Here is a 20139-nt window from a genome sequence, read left to right on the forward strand (position 1 = left end):
ACAAAAACAAAACCAACAACCCACTTAAGAGATGGGCCAAGGACCTCAATAGACATTTTTCAAAAGAGGAAATCCAAATGGCCAACAGGCACATGAAAAAATGTTCAAGGTCACTAGCAATCAGGGAAATGCAAATCAAAACCACAATGAGGTTTCACCTCACCCCGGTTAGAATGGCTCACATTCAGAAATCTACCAACAACAGATGCTGGCGAGGATGTGGGGAAAAAGGGACACTAACCCACTGCTGGTGGGAATGCAAACTGGTCAAGCCACCATGGAAGTCAGTCTGGAGATTCCTCAGAAACCTGAAGATAACCCTACCTTTCGACCCAGCCATCCCACTCCTTGGGATTTACCCAAAGGAGTTTAAATTGGGAAACAAAAAAGCGGTCTGCACCCTAATGTTTATTGCAGCACAATTCACAATAGCTAAGACCTGGAACCAACCTAAATGCCCATCAACGGTAGACTGGATAAAGAAATTATGGGATATGTATTCTTTAGAATACTATACTACAGTAAGCAAAAAGGAAATCCAGTCATTTGCAACAAAATGGAGGAATCTGGAACACATCATGCTAAGTGAAGTAAGCCAGTCCCAAAGGGACAAATACCATATGTTCTCCCTGATCGGTGACAACTGACTGAACACCAAAAAGGAAACCTGTTGAAGTGAAATGGACACTATGAGAAACGGTGACTTGATCAGCATAGCCCTGACTGTTAATGAACAACTTAATACATTATCCCTCTTAGTAGTTTTTTTTGTCTGTTCTACTTAATATGACTGGTTTAATTCTTTAATTATTTCACAGTTATTCTTAAGTGTTGAAAATTAACTGAAAAGTGATCCCTGTTAAACATAAGAGTGGGAATAAGAGAGGGAAGAGATGTATAATTTGGGACATGCTCAGGCTGACTTGCCCCAAATGGTAGAGTTAGAAACATACCAGTGGATTCCAATTTAATCCCATCAAGGTGGCATGTACCAATGCCATCTCACTAGTCCAAGTGATCAATTTCAGTTCACAATTGATCATAATGAAAGGACTAAGAGTCAAAGGGAGCACATAAACAAGTCTAGTACCTGCTAACACTAACCAATAGAATAAATAAAGGGGAGAGTGATCCAACATGGATAGCGAGATACTCAGCAGACTCATAGAATTGCAGATGTCCTAAGCAGCACTCTGGCCTCAGAATCAGCCCTAAAGTCATTCCTATCTGGCTGAAAAGCCCATGAGAGTATTTCAGGCATGGAAAGCCAAGACACTCTGGCAAAAAGATCTCTGTGAGTGAGATCCCAGTGGAAAGAACAGGTCTTCAAAGAAGGAGGTACCTTTCTCTGAAGGGAGGAGAGAACCTCCACTTTGACTACGACCGTGTCTAAACAAGATAAGAGTCGGAGAACTCAAGGGGATTCCATAGCCTTGGAAACTCATGACTGGAGCATAGGGAGATTACTGATGCCATAAACAGGAGTGTCAATTGGTAAAGTCAACAACAGGAGTCACTGTGCACTTACTCCTCATCTAGGATCTCTGTCCTTAATGTGCTGTACATTGAGATTTAATGCTATAACGAGTACTCAAACAGTATATTTCACTTTGTGTTTCTATGGGGGTGCAAACTGTTGAAATCTTTACTTAATGCATAAATGCATACTAAACTGATCTTCTGTAAAAAAAAAAGAAATTATCAATTCCCAACTTGACTCTCACTGGGATTAAACATGACAATAGGTCTGATCTGATTTCATCATCATTTAAAAAAAATCATCTATTATTTTTCACTTTTTTTTTTTTTTGACAGGCAGAGTGGACAGTGAGAGAGAGAGACAGAGAGAAAGGTCTTCCTTTGCCGTTGGTTCACCCTCCAATGGCCGCCGCGGCCGGCGCGCTGCGGCCGGCGCACCGCGCTGATCCGATGGCAGGAGCCAGGAGCCAGGTGCTTATCCTGGTCTCCCATGGGGTGCAGGGCCCAAGCACCTGGGCCATCCTCCACTGCACTCCCTGGCCACAGCAGAGGGCTGGCCTGGAAGAGGGGCAACCGGGACAGAATCCGGCGCCCCGACCGGGACTAGAACCCGGTGTGCCGGCGCCGCTAGGCGGAGGATTAGCCTAGTGAGCCGCGGCGCCGGCTATTTTTCACTTTATGTTTCTGTGTGGGAGCAAACTGTTGAAATCTTTACTTACTGTATGCTAAACTGATCTTCTGTATATAAAGAGAATCGAAAATGAATCTTGATGTGAATGGAAGGGGAGAGGGAGTGAGAAAGGGGAGGGTTGCGGGTGGGAGGGACGTTATTGGGGGGGAAGCCATTGTAATCCATAAGCCGTACTTTGTAAATTTATATTCATTAAATAAAAGTTAAAAAAAAGAAAAGAAAAATAAGAAAAGCTAGAAATAAAGCTGTCATATGATAAAAAAAAGAAAAGAAAATGGTAAGTATGTGAGATGATGAATATTTTAATTATTTTAACTGTGGTATAGTTTCATAATGTATAAGTATATCAAAACATCAAGTCATATCTAAAAACATAAAATTTTGTCTATCAATGAGGCTCAATTGTTCATATAATAACAAAAGATATTACCTTTTCCAAATACGGACTCACATCGTGCATCAAGATCATGACACTCTCCATTATAACAAATAAATTTGTCATTTTTGCATAAGTGTCCATTATGTATAGTTAGGTCAGGCGGACAGTCTCCTGAGCTTCCATTACAATACTCAGGGAGATCACATTCAGGATGTGCACTGGGCCTGCATAAATGACTGTTATCCCAAAACTAATGGAAATTAAAATATAAAAATAAAGTATTACATAAGGTTGTTGTGTTTATCCATACTTATTTCAAAGTTATGTCAATTTTCTATATTTTGTCCTATTTATTCCATTATATTCATCCTGATTTTGTATGTCATTATTTTAATAATTTAGAAGTTAATTGAAAGTTATCAAATAAAATCATAAGACATATGAATAAGAAAAATTATAACACAAATGTGACATCGAAGGCAAAGTTTTACTTGTAGTTTCATTTTAAGAGGGGAATGATTGCTTTTAGCCATGGAAAATTATTAAATTTGGGTGAAAATATTGTAATCTAGTCAGTTTCTCAATAAAATAGGCCAATTAAAACCATAGTTTTGTAAGTATGGAATACTTACAAATTATATGAAAATTTAAGACACACACACACACACAAAACAGAGGCAAAATGAGGGATAATAAAGTCCAACTATAGCTGTTTTTCAAGAAGAAACCAAATGGCAACCTTTCTCCTGGGCATCTTCCAGTTAAGTAACTCTTCATAAAGAATTCTGGACATTTATATTAATAATTTTGAATGGGCATCTATCTCATACTTCATGTAAATAAATTCAAGTTGACACAAAAGATACTAGAGAAGCAAGAATGTAATAATGTGATAAGGAAGAAAATAAAAGTGTCAGTAAAGGACAAACAAAACCCATATGAGGAACTTGTTACAAATATAATGAAGTCTGAAAAGGAAAACAGGGACCAGAGGTCAAATTGTTCACCATATAAACTAAATTGTGCTTCTTCAGTCAATGATAAAGTTTATAGCTTAAATTATTTACTATTTGGAAAACATCGTTTGTATTGAGTTTCACTCCTTATATGAAAAGTTCAGTTCTTTCAACAATGTATTTACAGATATTTATCATAATCAGTAAAATTTTATTTATAAAACGTATATACGGGGTAGAATGAACTAAGATGTTCAATACTAAAGAGTTCTATAACATGTGTAAATGAAGACTTTTAAATCAACATTAAGCTAGTGAAAATACTGGTATTCAAAAGAAGCCCCCAAACCCAACAAAAGTTCACAAATCAGAAATCTGGATCTAAATTTATTATCTGTTCCTTTTAAAATCCATTTATTTTGACTTACAGCTTAATTATGAATATTCTAAAGTACATGACTTTTTACATAATCAGAAAATGTTAATAAATGTGAATCTTACGTGGCATTGTCTGCAGCAGCCTCCTTGAAAACACTGATACCCCCGTCTCAGTTGACAAGTGCGAGGATCACAACAACTATCAGGTCCACATTGCTATGAATGAATAGAATGTACAAGTAAAAATATATATTACAATAATATAAACTTTAGTAGGAGAGTGAAGTAAATGTTGCTAATATTTCTAGATTTCAGCATCTCTCACCACTTAGAAAACACTAATATAAGGCTTTTCCTTCCAGAAAACTGAAAAAATTCATAAAATAATTTTCCAGAAACTGGACAATAGGCAATTCTCATTAAAGAAGAGAAGTAAATGTAATATTCCATAGTCTACATATACTATACTTTCTTTATCCAGTCTTCATCTCTTCAGTTGATGCACATCTGGGTTGCTTCCACATATTAGCGATTGTGAATTGAGCTGCAGTAAACACGGGGGTACAATAACACTTTCACATGCTGATTTCTTTTTTTAAGAGATTTATTTAATTATTGAAAGTCAGGAGTTACACAGAAAGAGAAGGAGACAGAGAGAGAGAGAGAGAGAGAGAGAGAGAAAGGTCTTTCCTCCCCTGGTTCACTCCCCAGTTGGCTGCAATAGCCAAGAGCTATGCCAATCTGAAGCCAGGAGCCAGAGGCTTCCTCCGGGTCTCCCACGTGGGTGCAGGGGCCCAACAACTCAGGCAATCTTTTATTGCTTCCCAGGCCATAGCAGAGCTGGAACTGATTTCATTTGGGTAAATTCCCAGGAGTGAGATGGCTGGATCATGTGGTAGCTCTATCTTCAGATTTCCAAGGTATCTCCATACTGTCTTCCATAGTGGCTTTACCAGTTTACATTCCCATCAACAGTGGATTAGGGTACCTTTTCCCCTACATCCTCACCAGCATTTTTTGTTTGTTGATTTTTGTATGAAAGCCATTCTAATAGGGGTGAGGTGAAACCTTATTATGCTTTTGATTTGCATTGCCCTGATGGCTAGTGGTCCTGAGTAATTTTTCATGTGTCTGTTGGCCATTTAAATTTCCTCTTTTGAAAAATGCCTATTCAAGTCCTTTGCCCATTTCTTAACTAGATTGCTTGTTTTGTTGTTGTTGAGTATCTTCAGCTCTTTATAGATTCTGGATATTAATCCTTTATCAGTTGCATAGTTTGCAAATATCTTTTCCCATTCTGTCAATTGCCTCTTCACTTTGCTGACCGTTTCTTTGGCAGTGCAGAAGCCTCTAAGCTTGATATAATCCCATTTGTCAATTTTGACTTTTATTGCCGGTGCTTCTGGGATCTTTTCCAAGAAGTCTTTGCTTACGCCAGTGTCTTACTGGGTTTCCCCAATGTTCTCTGGTAATTTGATGCTATTGGGTTGTAGGTCTGTGATTCATTTTGAATGGATATTTGGGTAAAGTGTAAGGTAGGAGTCCTGATTCATACTTCAGAAGAAGGAGATCCAGTTTTCCCATCACAATTTGTTGAAATAATATCCTTTCTCCAGGGAATGATTTTAGCTCTTTTGTCAAACATTAGTTGACAAAATGTAATGTAGATGCATGGATGAATTTCTGGACTTTCTATTCTGTTCCATTGGTCTACATGTCTATTTTTCTACCACTATCAGACTGTTTTGACTATAACTGCCAAATTAGCATAGCTTTCTGCTGTTCTTTCACTGAATAAGTGTTCTAATTCTCTCCCTCTTTTTTAAAGATTTATTTATTTATTTGAAAGTCAGAAAGAGAGGAGAGACAGAGAGAGAGAGAGGTCTTCCATCCACTGGTTCACTCCCCAACTGATGGCAAGGGCCGGAGCTGCACCGATCCAAAGCCAATAGCCAGGAGCTTCCTTGGGGTCTCCCACGTGGGTGCAGGGGCCCAAGGAGTTGGGCCATCTTCCACTGTTTTCCCAGGCCATAGCAGAGAGCTGCATCGGTAATGGAGCAGCTAGGATTCCAACTGGTGCCCATATGGGACGCCGGCACTGCAGATGATGGCTTTCCCCACTACACCACAGCGCCAGCCACTATCCCTCTTTCTCACCATCAGGAACTCCCAATACATGTATATTTGTTTGTTTGATAATTTCTGTAAATCTTGAAAACTATGTTCAGCTTTTTAATTTTCTTCTTTTTTTTTTCTATTTGCAAGGACTTGACTTCTATCTTGGATATTCTTTCTTCTGCCTCCCCAAGTCTGTTGTTAAGGCTTTCCACTGTATTTTAATTTGATATATTGAATTTTCATATCTAATATTTCAGTTTGGTTTCTCTTCATTGTCGCTTTCTCCAAGCAGAATTTCTCATCCATGTCATATATGGATTTCTTTTATTTGTTAATTTTCTTCTCTGCATTTTTGAATAATTTTATCATTCTTTTGAATTCCTTTTCAGGCATTTCATCCCTCTCTTCATCTTTTCATTCCAATATTCAAGTGTTTTTATGTTCTTTTGGGGAATTCATACTGTCTTTCTTGTTCATGCTTCTTAATTTCTACATTTATTTTTAGGCATTTGTAGAAACTCTTGTTGGTTTTCTCCTCTGAGGATTTTGTCTGTGAAATATGCTTCTGTGGCTTAGCAGAGTTTCTGCTGCTTCACAAGGAAGGTGTGGGCTGAGTGAGCTCCAGGCAGTGCTCCAGGCAGTGCTCAAGTATGAGGCAAGAGTCCAAAGTGACACCAACGTTCATGGCATGGTAGTTCTGCTATATCTTCATCAGGGTTGCGGTTAGATGAGGGAGGGTATGATCATTTTGGGCAGCATGATCACAGCCTCACACCCTCTCTGCCAAAGTGAACCAATTGCCCATGCTGAGCCGTTAGTGTCTTCACCCCTCACCCAAGCAGGTTCTAAATAATGCAAAGGATCTGTGTATAATTGTGGAACCCTGTGCAATGACTCATCTCATACACTCATCAAACTGTGAGCCTCTCAAGCCAGACACAGTGATTGCTCAAACACTCAGCCACAAGTAACTCCCTATGGCACATTCACAGAATTCCACCAGTCATAGCACACAGGGCTTCAACATACACAGGAGCATATGATCTATTCTCAGCCCCAAAAGCATTCCTGTCCACAGAGAGAGCTTCAGCTTTCCCAGAGTCAGCTTCCTGCCTGATAGAATCTGCTTGGTGCTCCACGTTGGAATGTTCATACCACACTTTCATAAATGGACAGATCAACAAGACATAAAATCAACAAAGAGATAGCAGAGCTAATCTACATGATAGACAAAATAGACTTGATAACTACAGAAGCTTTCATGCCACAGTTGCAGAATACACATTCTTTTCATCAGTGCATAGAACTTTCTCTAGGACAGACCACATGCTAAGCCATAAAACAAATCTCAGCAAATTAAAAAAAAATTAAAAACATACCACGCATCTTTTCTGACCACAATGGAACTAAGCTAGACATATAGCAACTCAGGAATCTCTAGAATATGTAGAAGCACATAGACAGTGAAAAACATGCTCCTGAATAAAGAGTGGGTAATTTAAGAAATCAAAAGGGAAACGAAAAAATTTCTGGAAGTTAATGAAGATGAGAGTGAAACATATAAAAACTTAAGGCATATAGTAAAGGCAGTTTTCAGAGAGAAGTTTACAGTAATTGGTGCCTACTTCAAGACATTGGAAAGGCAACAATAAATGAGCTATTAGCACATGTCAAGGACCTAGAAAAACAAAAACAAACCAAATCTCAAATTTCTGGGAGGAAAGAAAGAATTAAAATTAGGGAAGAAATAAACTTGAAACCAAAGGAAAAAAACATGCAAAAAATCATTGAAATAGTTTTTAAAAAAATAAACAAAATTGATATACCATTGGCAATGAAGACCCCATATCAGTAGAATTAGAGATGAAAAAGGAAATATAACAACAGGTATCACAGAAGTAAAAAGAATCATCAGAGATTACTACAAATAGCTGCATGCCAACAAATTGGAAACTATAGAAGAAATGGATAGATTATTAGACACATAAAATCCCAAAATTGAGTTTTGAAGACGGAACACCTAAACAGACCAGTAATGAAGACAGAGGTTGGATCAGTAATAAAGGCCCTCCCAATAACAACAACAAAAAGCTGAGGACCGGATGGCTTCATTTCTGAATTATACCAGACATTTAAAGAAGACAGAATTCTAATTCTTCTCAAGCTATTCCAAACCACTGAAAGGGAGGGGATCCTCCCAAAAGTCTTGAAGCCAGCATCACTTTAACTATTTAATCAGGAAAAGATAACAAAGAAAGAGAACTTAGACTAATATCCCTGATGAACAAAGATGCAAAAATCCTCAACAAGATAGTAGCTACATGAAACCAACAACACATAAGGAAGATCATTCACCCAGACCAAGTGGGATTTATCCCTGGTATGCAGGGATGGTTCAACATTCGCAAATCTACAAATGTGATATATCACATTAACAAATTGAAGAAAAAAACCATATGGTTATCTGAATAGATGCAGAGAAAACATTTCACAAAATATAATACCCTTTCATAATGGAAACCTTAAGCAAATTGGGTATATAAAGAATATTCCTCAACATAGGCAAAGCAATTTATGAGAAACTGATAGCTAGCATCTTATTGAATGGGAAAAATTTGAAAGAACTCTCATTAAGATCCAGAACCAGACAAGGATGCTAACTCTTACCATTGCTATTCAATACAGTTATGGAAGCTCTAGTCAGAGTCATTAGGCAAGAAAATAATTCAAAGTGATGCCTATTGGGAAGGAGGACGTCAAACTATCCATATCTGCAGATGACATGATTTTCTATTAGGGAAACAACTCCAATAAGAGACAATTGGAACTACCACACAAAAATTAATAGCCTTCATAAACACAGACATTGCCATGCAAGAAAGAACGTGCAAGTTCAAACCCCATTCAAAATAGCTACAAAAATATAAATGTTTTGGAATAAATTTAACCAAGGATGTCAGGATTCTCTATAATAAAATTATAAAACATCAAAGAAAGAAATATGAGACACAAAAAAAAATGGAAAAATCTTCCATGTTCATGGGTTGGAAGAATCAATATCATTAAAATGTCCATGAAAGCAATTTACAGATTAAATGTGATTCCAATCAAAATACCAAGAATGTCTTTTCTGAGATCTAGAAAAAATGGTGCTAAGGGAAAATTGGATCTTCTTGTGTAGCAGTATAAAACAAGACTCCTATCCTACACATTATACATAAATAAGCCTAAACGGATCAAGGATCTAAATCTACAAGCTGATCCAGCAAATTAACACAGAAGAACATTGCAGAAACTCTGCAAGACATTGGCATAGGCAAAACTTCTTGGAAAGACACCAGAAGCACAGGCAATCAAAGTCAAAATAGACAACGGGGAATACATTAAGCTGAGAAACTTCTGTGCTGCAAAAGAAATAGCAAAGTTGGAGAAACATTTGAGAATGAGAGAAAATATTTGCAAACTACACAACTGATAAAGGAATAATATCCAGAATCTATAAAGAACTGAAGAAATTTAAGATCAATAAAACAAACCATCCAGTTAAAAATGGGCCAAGGACTTGAACAGGTTTTTTTTTTTTTCAAAGGATTAAATTCAAATGGTCAACAGACACATGAAAAAAATGCTCAGGATCACTAGCTATGAGAGAAAAACAAATAAAAACCACAATGATGTTTTCCCTCACCCCAGTTAGAATGGCTCTCAAACAGAAATCAAAAAACAATAAATGCTGGTTAGGATTTGGAGGAAAACATACCTTAATTCACAGTTGGTGGGATGTCAACTAGCATTAAGGAAGACAGTATGGAGATTCCTCAGAAATCTGATAATAGACCCAGTCATCCCACTCCTGGGAAATTATCCAAATGAAATGAAATCAGTATGTGGAAGAGTTATTTGTACCCCCATGTTTATTGCAGCTCAATTCACAATAGCTGAGATATGAAAGCAACCTAGATGCCCATCAACCAATGACTAGATAAAGAAAATGTTGTATATGTACACTATGAAATACTACTAAGTGGTAAATATAGTACAAGTCTGTGTTTTGCAACAAAATGGATGCAACTGGAAAGCATTCTACTTAGTGAAATAAGCTAGTCCCAAAAAGACAAATATGATATTTCCCCTTATCTGTGATAACCAATAGAGTACAAAAATGTAATGTAGCTAAGCAAAATTGACCTTTTGAGATTTGTTATTTCCAGCCCTCATTTCTACTGTTGAGGAAAAAGTTTTTTTAATTATTCTTACTGTATATTGAATTCTTTCCTTAGTGGTGAGTTAAGTTTATGATTATAAAATACATTACAAGTGTATCATTGTAAACATTAAAATACAGAGTAAGAAAGGAGGAGTAGGAAGGTTGAGAGTTGAGCAGGAGGGAGACTAGAGTGGGATGCTATCACTATGCTCCTAAAGATATATATATATATATATATATATATATATATATATATGAAATTTGTTCACCTTATATAAAAATAAAATGATTTTCATATCTTCTTTTAAACTTATCTGAATAAGAAGGTTTATGATGTTGACTCAGCATTTTGGAGATTGTTGCTGTTTTTTACATTAAGATTGATGTATAGAGAAATCATAAGCTTATGGTATGAACACAGCCATAATGGGTTAGAAGTAACATTTTATATTATTTCCTCTCAGCTCCAATTTCTATCCAATTTATTTCTTTTATATCAGTGTGCTTACCTTTGAATTTCTAGCTTCTTGACTGATCATGACCCATTTTTTCAGTGTATAAGAAATTTAATCACCTACATCTGTTAGGCTTAAGCAGTTATTATTTTTTTCTTTTTCTTTAACTTTTATTTAATCAATATAGATTTCCAAAGTACAGCTTATGGATTGCATTGGCTTCCCTCCCCCGCCAATGACTTCCCTCCCACCCGCAACCCTCCCCTTTCCCGCTCTCTCTCCCCTTCCCCGCTCTCTCCGATTCCATTCTTATCAAGATTCATTTTCAATTTTCTTTATATACAGAAGATCAGTTTAGTATACATTAAGTAAAGATTTCAACAGTTTGCACCCCCATAGAAACACAAAGTGAAATATACTGTTTGAGTACTCGTTATAGCATTAAATCTCAATGTACAGCACATTAAGGACAGAGATCCTACATGAGGAGTAAGTGCACAGTGACTCCTGTTGTAGACTTTCCAAATTGACACTCCTGTTTATGGCATCAGTAATCTCCCTATGCTCCAATCATGAGTTTCCAAGGCTATGGAAGCCCTCTGAGTTCTCCGACTCTTATCTTATTTAGATAAGGTCATAGTCAAAGTGGAAGTTCTTTCCTCCCTTCAGAGAAAGGTACCTCCTTCTTTGAAGACCTGTTCTTTCCACTGGGATCTCACTCACAGAGATCTTTCATTTAGGTATTTTGGGTTGTTTGTTTGTTTGTTTGTTTGCTTTTTTTTTTGCCAGAGTGTCTTGGTTTTCCATGCCTGAAATACTCTCATGGGCTTTTCAGCCAGATCCGAATGACTTTAAGGCTGATTCTGAGGCCAGAGTGCTGTTTAGGACATCCGCCACTCTATGGGTCTGCTGTGTATCTCACTTCCCATGTTGGATCATTCTCTCCCTTTTTGATTCTATCAGCTAGTATTTGCAGACACTAGTCTTGTTTATGTGATCCCTTTGGTTCTTAGTCCTATCATTACAATCAATTGTGAACAGAAATTGATCACTGGGACTAGTGAGGTGGCATTGGTACATGCCACCTCGATGGGATTGAATTGGAATCCCCTGATATTTTTCTAACTCTGCAGTTTGAGGTAAGTCAGCTTGAGCATGTCCCGAATTGCACATCTCTTCCCTCTCTTATTCCCACTCTTAATTTAACAGCGATCACTTTTCAGTTAAGTTTCAGCACTTAAGAAGAATTGTGTATTGATTACAGTATTCAACCAAAAGTATTAAGTAGAACAAACAAACAAAAATACTAAGAGGGATAACATATTAAGCTTCTCATCAACAGTCAGGGTGAGGGCTGATCAAGTCACCATTTCTCATAGTGTTCATTTCACTTTAACAGTTTCCTTTTTGGTGCTCAGTTAGTTGTCACCTATCAAGGAGAACAAGTGGTATTTGTCCCTTTGGGATTGGCTTATTTCACTCAACATAATGTTTTCAAATTCCTAACAAGGATCACTTTTCAATTAAAATTTAAACACCTAAGAATAGCTGTGTGTTAATTACAGAGTTCAACCAATGTTACTAGAACAAAAAAAATACTAAAATGGATAAAGTATTACATTGTACATCAACCGTCAGGACAAGAGCTGATCAAGTCAATGTTTCTCATAGTGTCCATTTCACTTCAAGTTTCCCCTTTGGTGCTCAGTTAGTTGTCGCCAATAAGGGAGAACATATGATATTTGTCCCTTTGGAACTGGCTTAATTCACTCAGCATGATGTTTTCCAAATTCCTCCATCTTGTTGCAAATGACTGGGTTTCGTTGTTTTTGACTGCTGTATAGTATTCTATAGAGTACATGTCCCATAATTTCTTTATCCAGTCTACTGTTGTTGGGCATTTGGATTGGTTCCAGGTCTTAGCTATTGTGAATTGAGCTGCAGTAAACATTAGGGTGCAGACCGCTTTTTTGTTTGTCAATTTAAACTCCTTTGGGTAAATTGCAAGGAGTGGGATGGCTGGGTCGAACGGTAGGGTTATATTCAGGTTTCTGAGGAATCTCCAGACTGACTTCCATAGTGGCTTTACCAGATTGCATTCCCACAAACAGTGGGTTAGTGTCCCTTTTTCCCCACATCCTCGCCAGCATCTGTTGTTGGTAGATTTCTGAATGTGAGCCATTCTAACCGGGGTGAGGTGGAACCTCATTGTGGTTTTGATTTGCATTTCCCTGATTGCTAGTGATCTTGAACATTTTTCCATGTGTCTGTTGGCCATTTGGATTTCCTCTTTTGAAAAATGTCTATTGAGGTCCTTGGCCCATCTCTTAAGTGGGTTGTTTGTTTTGATGATGTGGAGTTTCTTGATCTCTTTGTAGATTCTGGTTATCAATCCTTTATCTGTTGCATAGTTTGCAAATATATTTTTCCATTCTGTCGTTTGCCTCTTCACTTTCCTGACTGTTTCTTTTGCAGTACAGAAACTTCTAAATTTGATGCAATCCCAAATGTTAATTTTGGCTTTGACTGCCTGTGCTTCTGGGATGTTTTCCAAGAAGTCATTGCCACTACCTATATCTTGCAGGGTTTTTCCAATGCTCTCTAATAATTTGATGGTATCAGGTCATAGATTTAAGTCTTTAATCCATGTTGAGTGGATTTTTGTGTAAGGTGTAATGTGGGGGTCTTGCTTCATGATTCTGCACGTGGAAATCCAATTTTCCCAGCACTATTTATTGAATAGACAGTCCTTGCTCCAGGAATTGCTTTTAGATCCTTGATCAAATATAAGTTGGCTGTAGATGTTTGGGTTGATTTCTGGTGTTTCAATTCTGTTCCATTGGTCTATCCATCTGTTTCTGTACCAGTACCATGCTGTTTTGATAACAACTGCCCTGTAGTATGTCCTGAGATCTGGTCTTGTGATGCCTTCAGCTTTGTTTTTGTTGTACAAGATTGCTTTAGCTATTCAAGGTCTCCTGTGACTCCATATGAATTTCAGCACCATTTTATCCACATCTGAGAAGAATGTCTTTGGTATCTTGATTGGGATTGCATTGAATCTATAAATTGCTTTTGGGAGAATGGACATTTTGATGATGTTGATTCTTCCAATCCATGAGCATGGAAGATTTTTCCATTTCTTGGTATCCTCTTCTATTTCTTTCTTTAAGGTTTTGTAATTTTCATCGTAGAGATCTTGAACGTCCTTGGTTAAGTTTATTCCAAGGTATTTGATTGTTTTTGTGGCTATTGTGAATGGGATTCATCTTAGAAGTTCTTCCTCAGCCATGGCATTGTCTGTGTATTCAAAGGCTGTCGATTTTTGTGCAGTGATTTTATACCCTGCTACTTTGCCAAACTCTTCTATGAGTTCCAATAGTCTCTTAGTAGAGTTCTTTGGGTCCCCTAAATAAAGAGTCATATCATCTACAAAGAGGGATAGTTTGAGTTCTTCCTTCCTAATTTGTATCCCTTTAATTTCTTTTTCTTGCCTAATAGCTCTGGCTAGAACTTCCAGAATTATATTGAATAGCAGTGGTGAGAGTGGGCATCCCTGCCTGGTACCAGATCTCAGTGGAAATGTTTCCAGCTTTTCCCCATTCAATAGGATGTTGGCTGTGGTTTTTTCATAGATTGCTTTGATTGTATTGAGGAATGTTCCTTCCAAACCTAGTTTGCTTAGAGTTTTCATCATGAACGGGTGTTGTATTTTATCAAATGCTTTCTCGGCGTCTATTGAGATAATCATAGGGTTTTTCTTCTGCAGTCTGTTAATGTGGTGTATCACATTGATTGTTTTGCGCACATTAAACCATCCCTGCATACCAGGGATAAATCCCACTTGGTCTGGTTGGATGATCTTTCTGATGTGTTGTTGCATTCTATTGGTCAGAATTTTATTGAGGATTTTTGCATCTATGTTCATCAGGGATATTGGTCTGTAATTCTCTTTCAATGCTGCATCTTTTTCCGGCTTAGGAATTAAGGTGATGCTGGCTTCATAGAAAGAATTTGGGAGGACTCCCTCTTTTTTGATTGTTCTGAATAGTTTGAGAAGAATTGGAGTAAGTTCTTCTTTAAAGGTCTGGTAGAATTCAGCAGTGAATTCTTTTTATTTCTGTAGTGTCTGTTGTTATGTTTCCTTTTTCATCTCTGATTTTATTGATTTGGGTCTTTTCTCTTCTTTTTTTAGTTAGTTGGGCCAATGGGGTGTCAATTTTGTTTATTTTTTCAAAAAACCAGCTCCTCGTTTGGCTGATTTTCTGGAATTTTTTTTTTTTTTTGGATTCAATCCTGTTGATTTCTTCTCTGATTTTAATTATTTCTCTTCTCCTACTAGATTTGGGTCTGGTTTGCTGTAGGTTTTCTAGATCCTTGTGGTGAATTGAAAGCTCATCTATTTGGTGCCTTTCCAATTTATTGATGTAGGCACCTATTGATATAAACTTCCCTCTTAACACTGCTTTTGCTGCGTCCCATAAGTTTTGGTATGTTGTGCTGTTATCCTCATTTACTTCCAGAAAATTTTTGATTTCTCTTTTGATTTCTTGAATGACCCAGTGTTCATTCAGGAGCATGTTGTTCAATCTCCATGTGTTTGCATATGCTCTAGGGATTCCTGAGTTGCTAATTTCCAACTTCATTCCCCTAAGGTCTGAGAAGCTGCATGGTATGATTCTAATTCTTTTGAATTTGCTGAGACTTGCTTTATGGCCTAGTATGTGGTCAATCCTAGAGAAGGTTCCATGCAATGCTGATAAGAATGTAAAATCTTTAGCTGTAGGATTGAAAGTTCTGTATATATCTGTTAGATCCATTTGGGCTATAGTGTCGTTTAAATCTACTGTATCCTTGTTGATCTTCTGTCCTGTTGTTCTGTCTATTTCTGAGAGTGGAGTATTGAAGTCCCCCTGTACTATTGTATTGGGGTCTAAATCTCCCTTTAAGTCCGTTAACAAATCTTTTAGATAAACCGGTGCCCTGTAGTTAGGTGCATATACATTGATAATCGTTATATCTTCTTGTTGTATTGATCCCTTAATCATTATATAGTGTCCCTCTTTGTCTCTCTTAACAGTTTTTGTGGTAAAGTTTATGTTGTCTGATATTAAGATGGCTACGCCCTCTCTTTTTTCATTTCTGTTGACATGGTATATCTTTTTCCAGCCTTTCACTTTCAGTCTGTATGGATCTTTGTTGGAAAGATGTGTTTCTTGTAAGCAGCAAATAGATGGGTTTTGTTCCTTAACCCAATCAGCCAATCGGTGTCTTTTAACTGGACAGCTCAGGCCATTCACGTTCAATGTGACTAATGATAAGTGGTAACTTTGCCCTGCCATTTGCCAAAGATAAGTTCTAATATATGCTTTGAATTCCCTGTGATCTTTTGCTGTGAGGTTTCCTTCCTTTACCTTCTTTCATACTGATGACCGTGTTTCTGTGTTTCTGTGTGTAACACATCTTTAAGCATCTTTTGCAGGGCTGGACGAGTGGCGAGAAATTCTTTCAATTTCTGTTTGCTATGAAAAGTCTTTATGTCACCTTCATTCACAAATGATAGCTTTGCAGGATATAATATTCTGGGCTGGCAGTTTTTCTCTCTTAGTACCTGGGCTATATCTCGCCATTCCCTCCTAGCTTGTAGGGTTTCTGATGAGAAGTCAGCTGTGAGTCTGATTGGAGATCCTCTGAGAGTAATCTGACGTTTCTCTCTTGCACATTTTAGGATCTTTTCTTTATGTTTCACTGTGGAGAGTTTAATTACCACGTGTCGTGGTGAGGATCTCTTTTGGTCTTGTTTATTAGGGGTTCTGTGAGCTTCCTGTACTAAGATTTCTCTGTCCTTCTCCAAGCCTGGGAAATTTTCTGCTAATATCTCACTAAAAAGGCCTTCCAATCCTTTCTCCCTCTCCATGCCTTCAGGAACTCCTAGAACCCGAATGTTGGGTTTTTTAATAGTATCCTGTAGATTCCTGACAATATGTTTTAGATTTCTAATTTCCTCTTCTTTTCTTTGCTCTGACTGTATCCTTTCCTGTTCTCTGTCTTCTAAATCTGATATTCTCTCTTCTGCTTCACCCATTCTGTTTGTAAGGCTCTCTATTGTGTTTTTCATTTGATCTATTGAATTCTTCACTTCATTATGATTTCTCGTCACTATCACAGTTTCCTGTTGTACTAGTTGTTTCGTTTCATTTTGATTCCTCCTTAATATTTCATTTTCACGAGAGAGATTTTCTATCTTGTCCATTAAGGATTTCTGTAGTTCAAGAATTTGTTTTTGAGAACTTCTTAATGTTCTTATCAATTTTTTGAGATCTGCTTCTTGCATTTCTTCTATCTCATCATCTTCATAATCTTGAATTGGGGTGCCTATTTCATTTGGGGGCGTCATAGTGACTTCCTTGTTTTTATTACCTCGGTTTTTGCATTTCTTATTTGGCATACTGGAGATATTTGGTTTCTTCACTGTGGTGCTTTTTCTTGTTATACTATGACTCTAGATTAAGTGGACTGTCTGTTTTTGATAGAGCCTTAGCGGCTTGAGATGGGTGTGGCCTGAGAGCTCTGTTTGGTGTGCCAAAGGTGACACTCCCAGGTTAGGCGTGGTAGATCTCTCTCTCTCTTTCTTTTTTGATTCAAAAGGGAAGTGATTCCGCACAGCTGAACAAAGTTGGAGGTAATTAGCAGGCAAATGATATACCCACAGGAGCCAGAGATCAGAAGCTCTTTCCCAAGGACCACACAGGGAATCTGTTCTGCCCTCAGAGTGGGCTCAAATTCTCCTTCAGTCTCCCACTGGGTTGCCAAAGTTACGGAATTGTAGAGTCTCTGGAGAGTACTCACGTGAATTCCATGAGTTCTCTCCCCCACCGTCTCTTTTTTCACAGTCTCAGTTCAGTAGCACCACAAATTTACTAGGTCCTAATCTCCTGTTAATTCGCCCCGCCCAGAGTCAGGTTTTTCTGCTAGGCTCAGGGCCGGTGCAGACCTGAGGTCGCTCTGCTTAGGACGTATCCACGATGATACCTGCTCTTTTTCTTGCTCGCCCTTGAGAGGTGAGCAGAGAGAGAAAGATGTGTCCGTACCAGTCACCTTTTTTTTTCTCTCTCTCTCTCTTCCAGTTAGCCTGGTGAACTTCCCCCCCCCCCGGGGGTCGTTCCCTCTAGTCTCCTCTCTCCGCTTGCCTGCCAGTGTCTTGGGCTATTGAGGTTCGGCTCACCTCGCGTTCCAGCGCTGGTGTGTTGAGTCTGCCGCTGGTGTCCCGAACTGTAGGCTCCCACACTCTCCACACAGGTCCACTGTGAATCATGTGTTCCGGAAGAGTTTCTTCTGCTGTTTCCTCCCCTACTCTTCCTTGAACCTGCAGTATCTCCACTTTTATTAAACTGTCTCTCCCCGGACTATCAGTGTGCTCCCTTCCTATTCCACCATCTTGCCTCCTCCCGGCTTAAGCAGTTATTAAGATGATCCAATTATCTTACTGCTCTTAACAATTTAGGGGAAAAATTTTGTGCCAACTTAGAGAATAAAGAGAAAGAAAACTGAAGTATCATGATATATAATCTTTTCTCATATACCTTCTCCCTCCCAGATAAAACCAACTGGTGTAAAATGTGGGAACATATATGATGAACAATGTGATTTCTCTGTATTTTGCATTGAGTGGCTCCTAACCTGTGTGCCTGACACCTTTGTACTCCATGACAGCACTGTGATTCTAGTGATATCCTCTGTCATGATGGATTTTGCAAGAGTATAACAAGACATTATAAAACATTAATTGGAGGCAGTAATGACCATAATTTTTTCTTAGTTTCTAAATTCTGATTATTTCAAGGTCTATTATTTAACTTGATTTGTTAGTTGACCAAAGTATTGCCTAGTGTATGTATCAGTGTTACAAGAAGTTAGCATTTTTCCTGATTTTGAGAAACAAAAAAATCTCTGAATATATGTGGAACCTGTGTTCACAAAAGGAAGACATCTAAAAGGGAAATCAAACTGTTCATAATACTGTATAGAATTTGTAGCAGTGAAGTCTAATTCAGATTGAAGGGAAATAAGAATTTTTATTAGAGTGAAAGAGGGCTGGTAGGGATTAGACTTCAAAGTGCTTGCTGGTGAACAAGGGCTTTGGCTCACAAGTCAGGTCTGATTTGATAGTTTTCAGTAAATAGGCATGTCGGTTCATTGCAATACACATCCATCCTCCTGTACACATCTGAAAATTTTCTTTACTAGTCCTCCCATTATGCTCTTTTTAAACAGGTCATAGGAGAGCCCTATATATATATCTAGATTGTGTAACTGCCAGGTATTGAAGGAAGAAGAGAGACTGAATTTTTGGTGGTTGCTATTATACCTTTTCTCTCCTTTTCCATCAGAGTCATTAGCTGCAATTATAGACTGAAGCTATAGAATAGTATCTGAACTGAGAGGTACACATGATCAGTAAAATTAGGAGAATTAAAAAGTAGTGCAAATTAATGGCCTAATGTCCCTACAAGTAAAGCCAGGACTCATTACTGACAAGAAACATTCAGAGCGAGATATGGTTGTCAATAACTGGGTTATTCAACAAATGTATTTATTGCTTTTTTAGTATCAGCACTTGGTTTTGTGATATTTAAAAGCACTTTGTGAGAACTACAGGATGTAGGGGCAACAGTGTTCACCTCAGATAATGTAATACTCTTTGAGGAGCCAAGTATGACATCCAAAGTATCTTTATTTCAAAATAATGTCTCTACAATCCTATTGATCAGGAATCAATGAATGTAAGCTGTGAAAAGTCTGTATCTATCAATCAGTTTTTTGCACTTATTTTCTGGAAAGCATTCTCCTTTGCAAGCCTGCCAAGGACCTTGGGAATAAAAGAAGGGTGTCAAAATGTTTCCCTCAATGATTCTGTATTTCAATCTAAATCAACTCCAATTATTTGAATAGATCATCTAGTGTCTTTAAACTAGAATGGCCTTTGAGTAGGATTTGATATAATTCTCAAGGAGGTATTTTGCAAGATCCAACTAAAATAGGATTTAGAAGACATAGGCAATAAAGATCTTATGCCATAGACCTAACAAATTGTGGTATGCTACCAAATTTCTGGATTCCTGTCAAGACATACTGAGGGGATTTCAAGCACCTTGACTTTAGGTAATTTAAAAAAAAATTACAACAGTGGAAATATACCACATCTAAGTTCCTTTTGTTTTGGTAAAGTCTGGCTCTTACATTCCTGAAAACAAAGAAATTTTCTATTGTTGGTTTAACATAAAGTAATTTTACTGGCTTCAGTCATTTGGTTTGTTGTGATATTTACCCTCTAAAAGTTGGAAAGTCTCATTAATTGTAAAGTCACATATTCTACTAGAGGTATTTATCATCAAATTCAGTTGTGTATCACCTAAATGAATCTAACTGCTTACTCAGCAGGTATATAAGAGTGTCTTAACTTGAACAATAATATA

At 37.7% G+C, this 20139-nt stretch overlaps 2 protein-coding genes across 6 annotated transcripts in view; one reads left to right on the forward strand and one right to left on the reverse strand.

The window, feature by feature from the left end:
* The window catches only part of LOC138843046 (disintegrin and metalloproteinase domain-containing protein 32-like), a 498529-nt gene that overhangs the window by 206818 nt on the left and 271572 nt on the right, over window positions 1-20139 (forward strand). The window lies entirely within an intron of this gene.
* Window positions 2554-20139, reverse strand: part of LOC127485928 (disintegrin and metalloproteinase domain-containing protein 32) — a 156204-nt gene continuing 138618 nt past the window's right edge. Inside the window, exons 13-14 of the mRNA XM_070069491.1 lie at window positions 4007-4099; window positions 2554-2799 (exon numbers count right to left, since the gene is read on the reverse strand). Coding sequence (XP_069925592.1) covers window positions 2569-2799; window positions 4007-4099 — 324 coding nt within the window. The 3' untranslated portion in view covers window positions 2554-2568. The remainder of the gene's footprint in view (window positions 2800-4006; window positions 4100-20139) is intronic.

The sequence above is a fragment of the Oryctolagus cuniculus genome, chromosome 2 (assembly GCF_964237555.1).
Source record: "Oryctolagus cuniculus chromosome 2, mOryCun1.1, whole genome shotgun sequence".
Lineage (NCBI taxonomy): Eukaryota > Metazoa > Chordata > Mammalia > Lagomorpha > Leporidae > Oryctolagus > Oryctolagus cuniculus.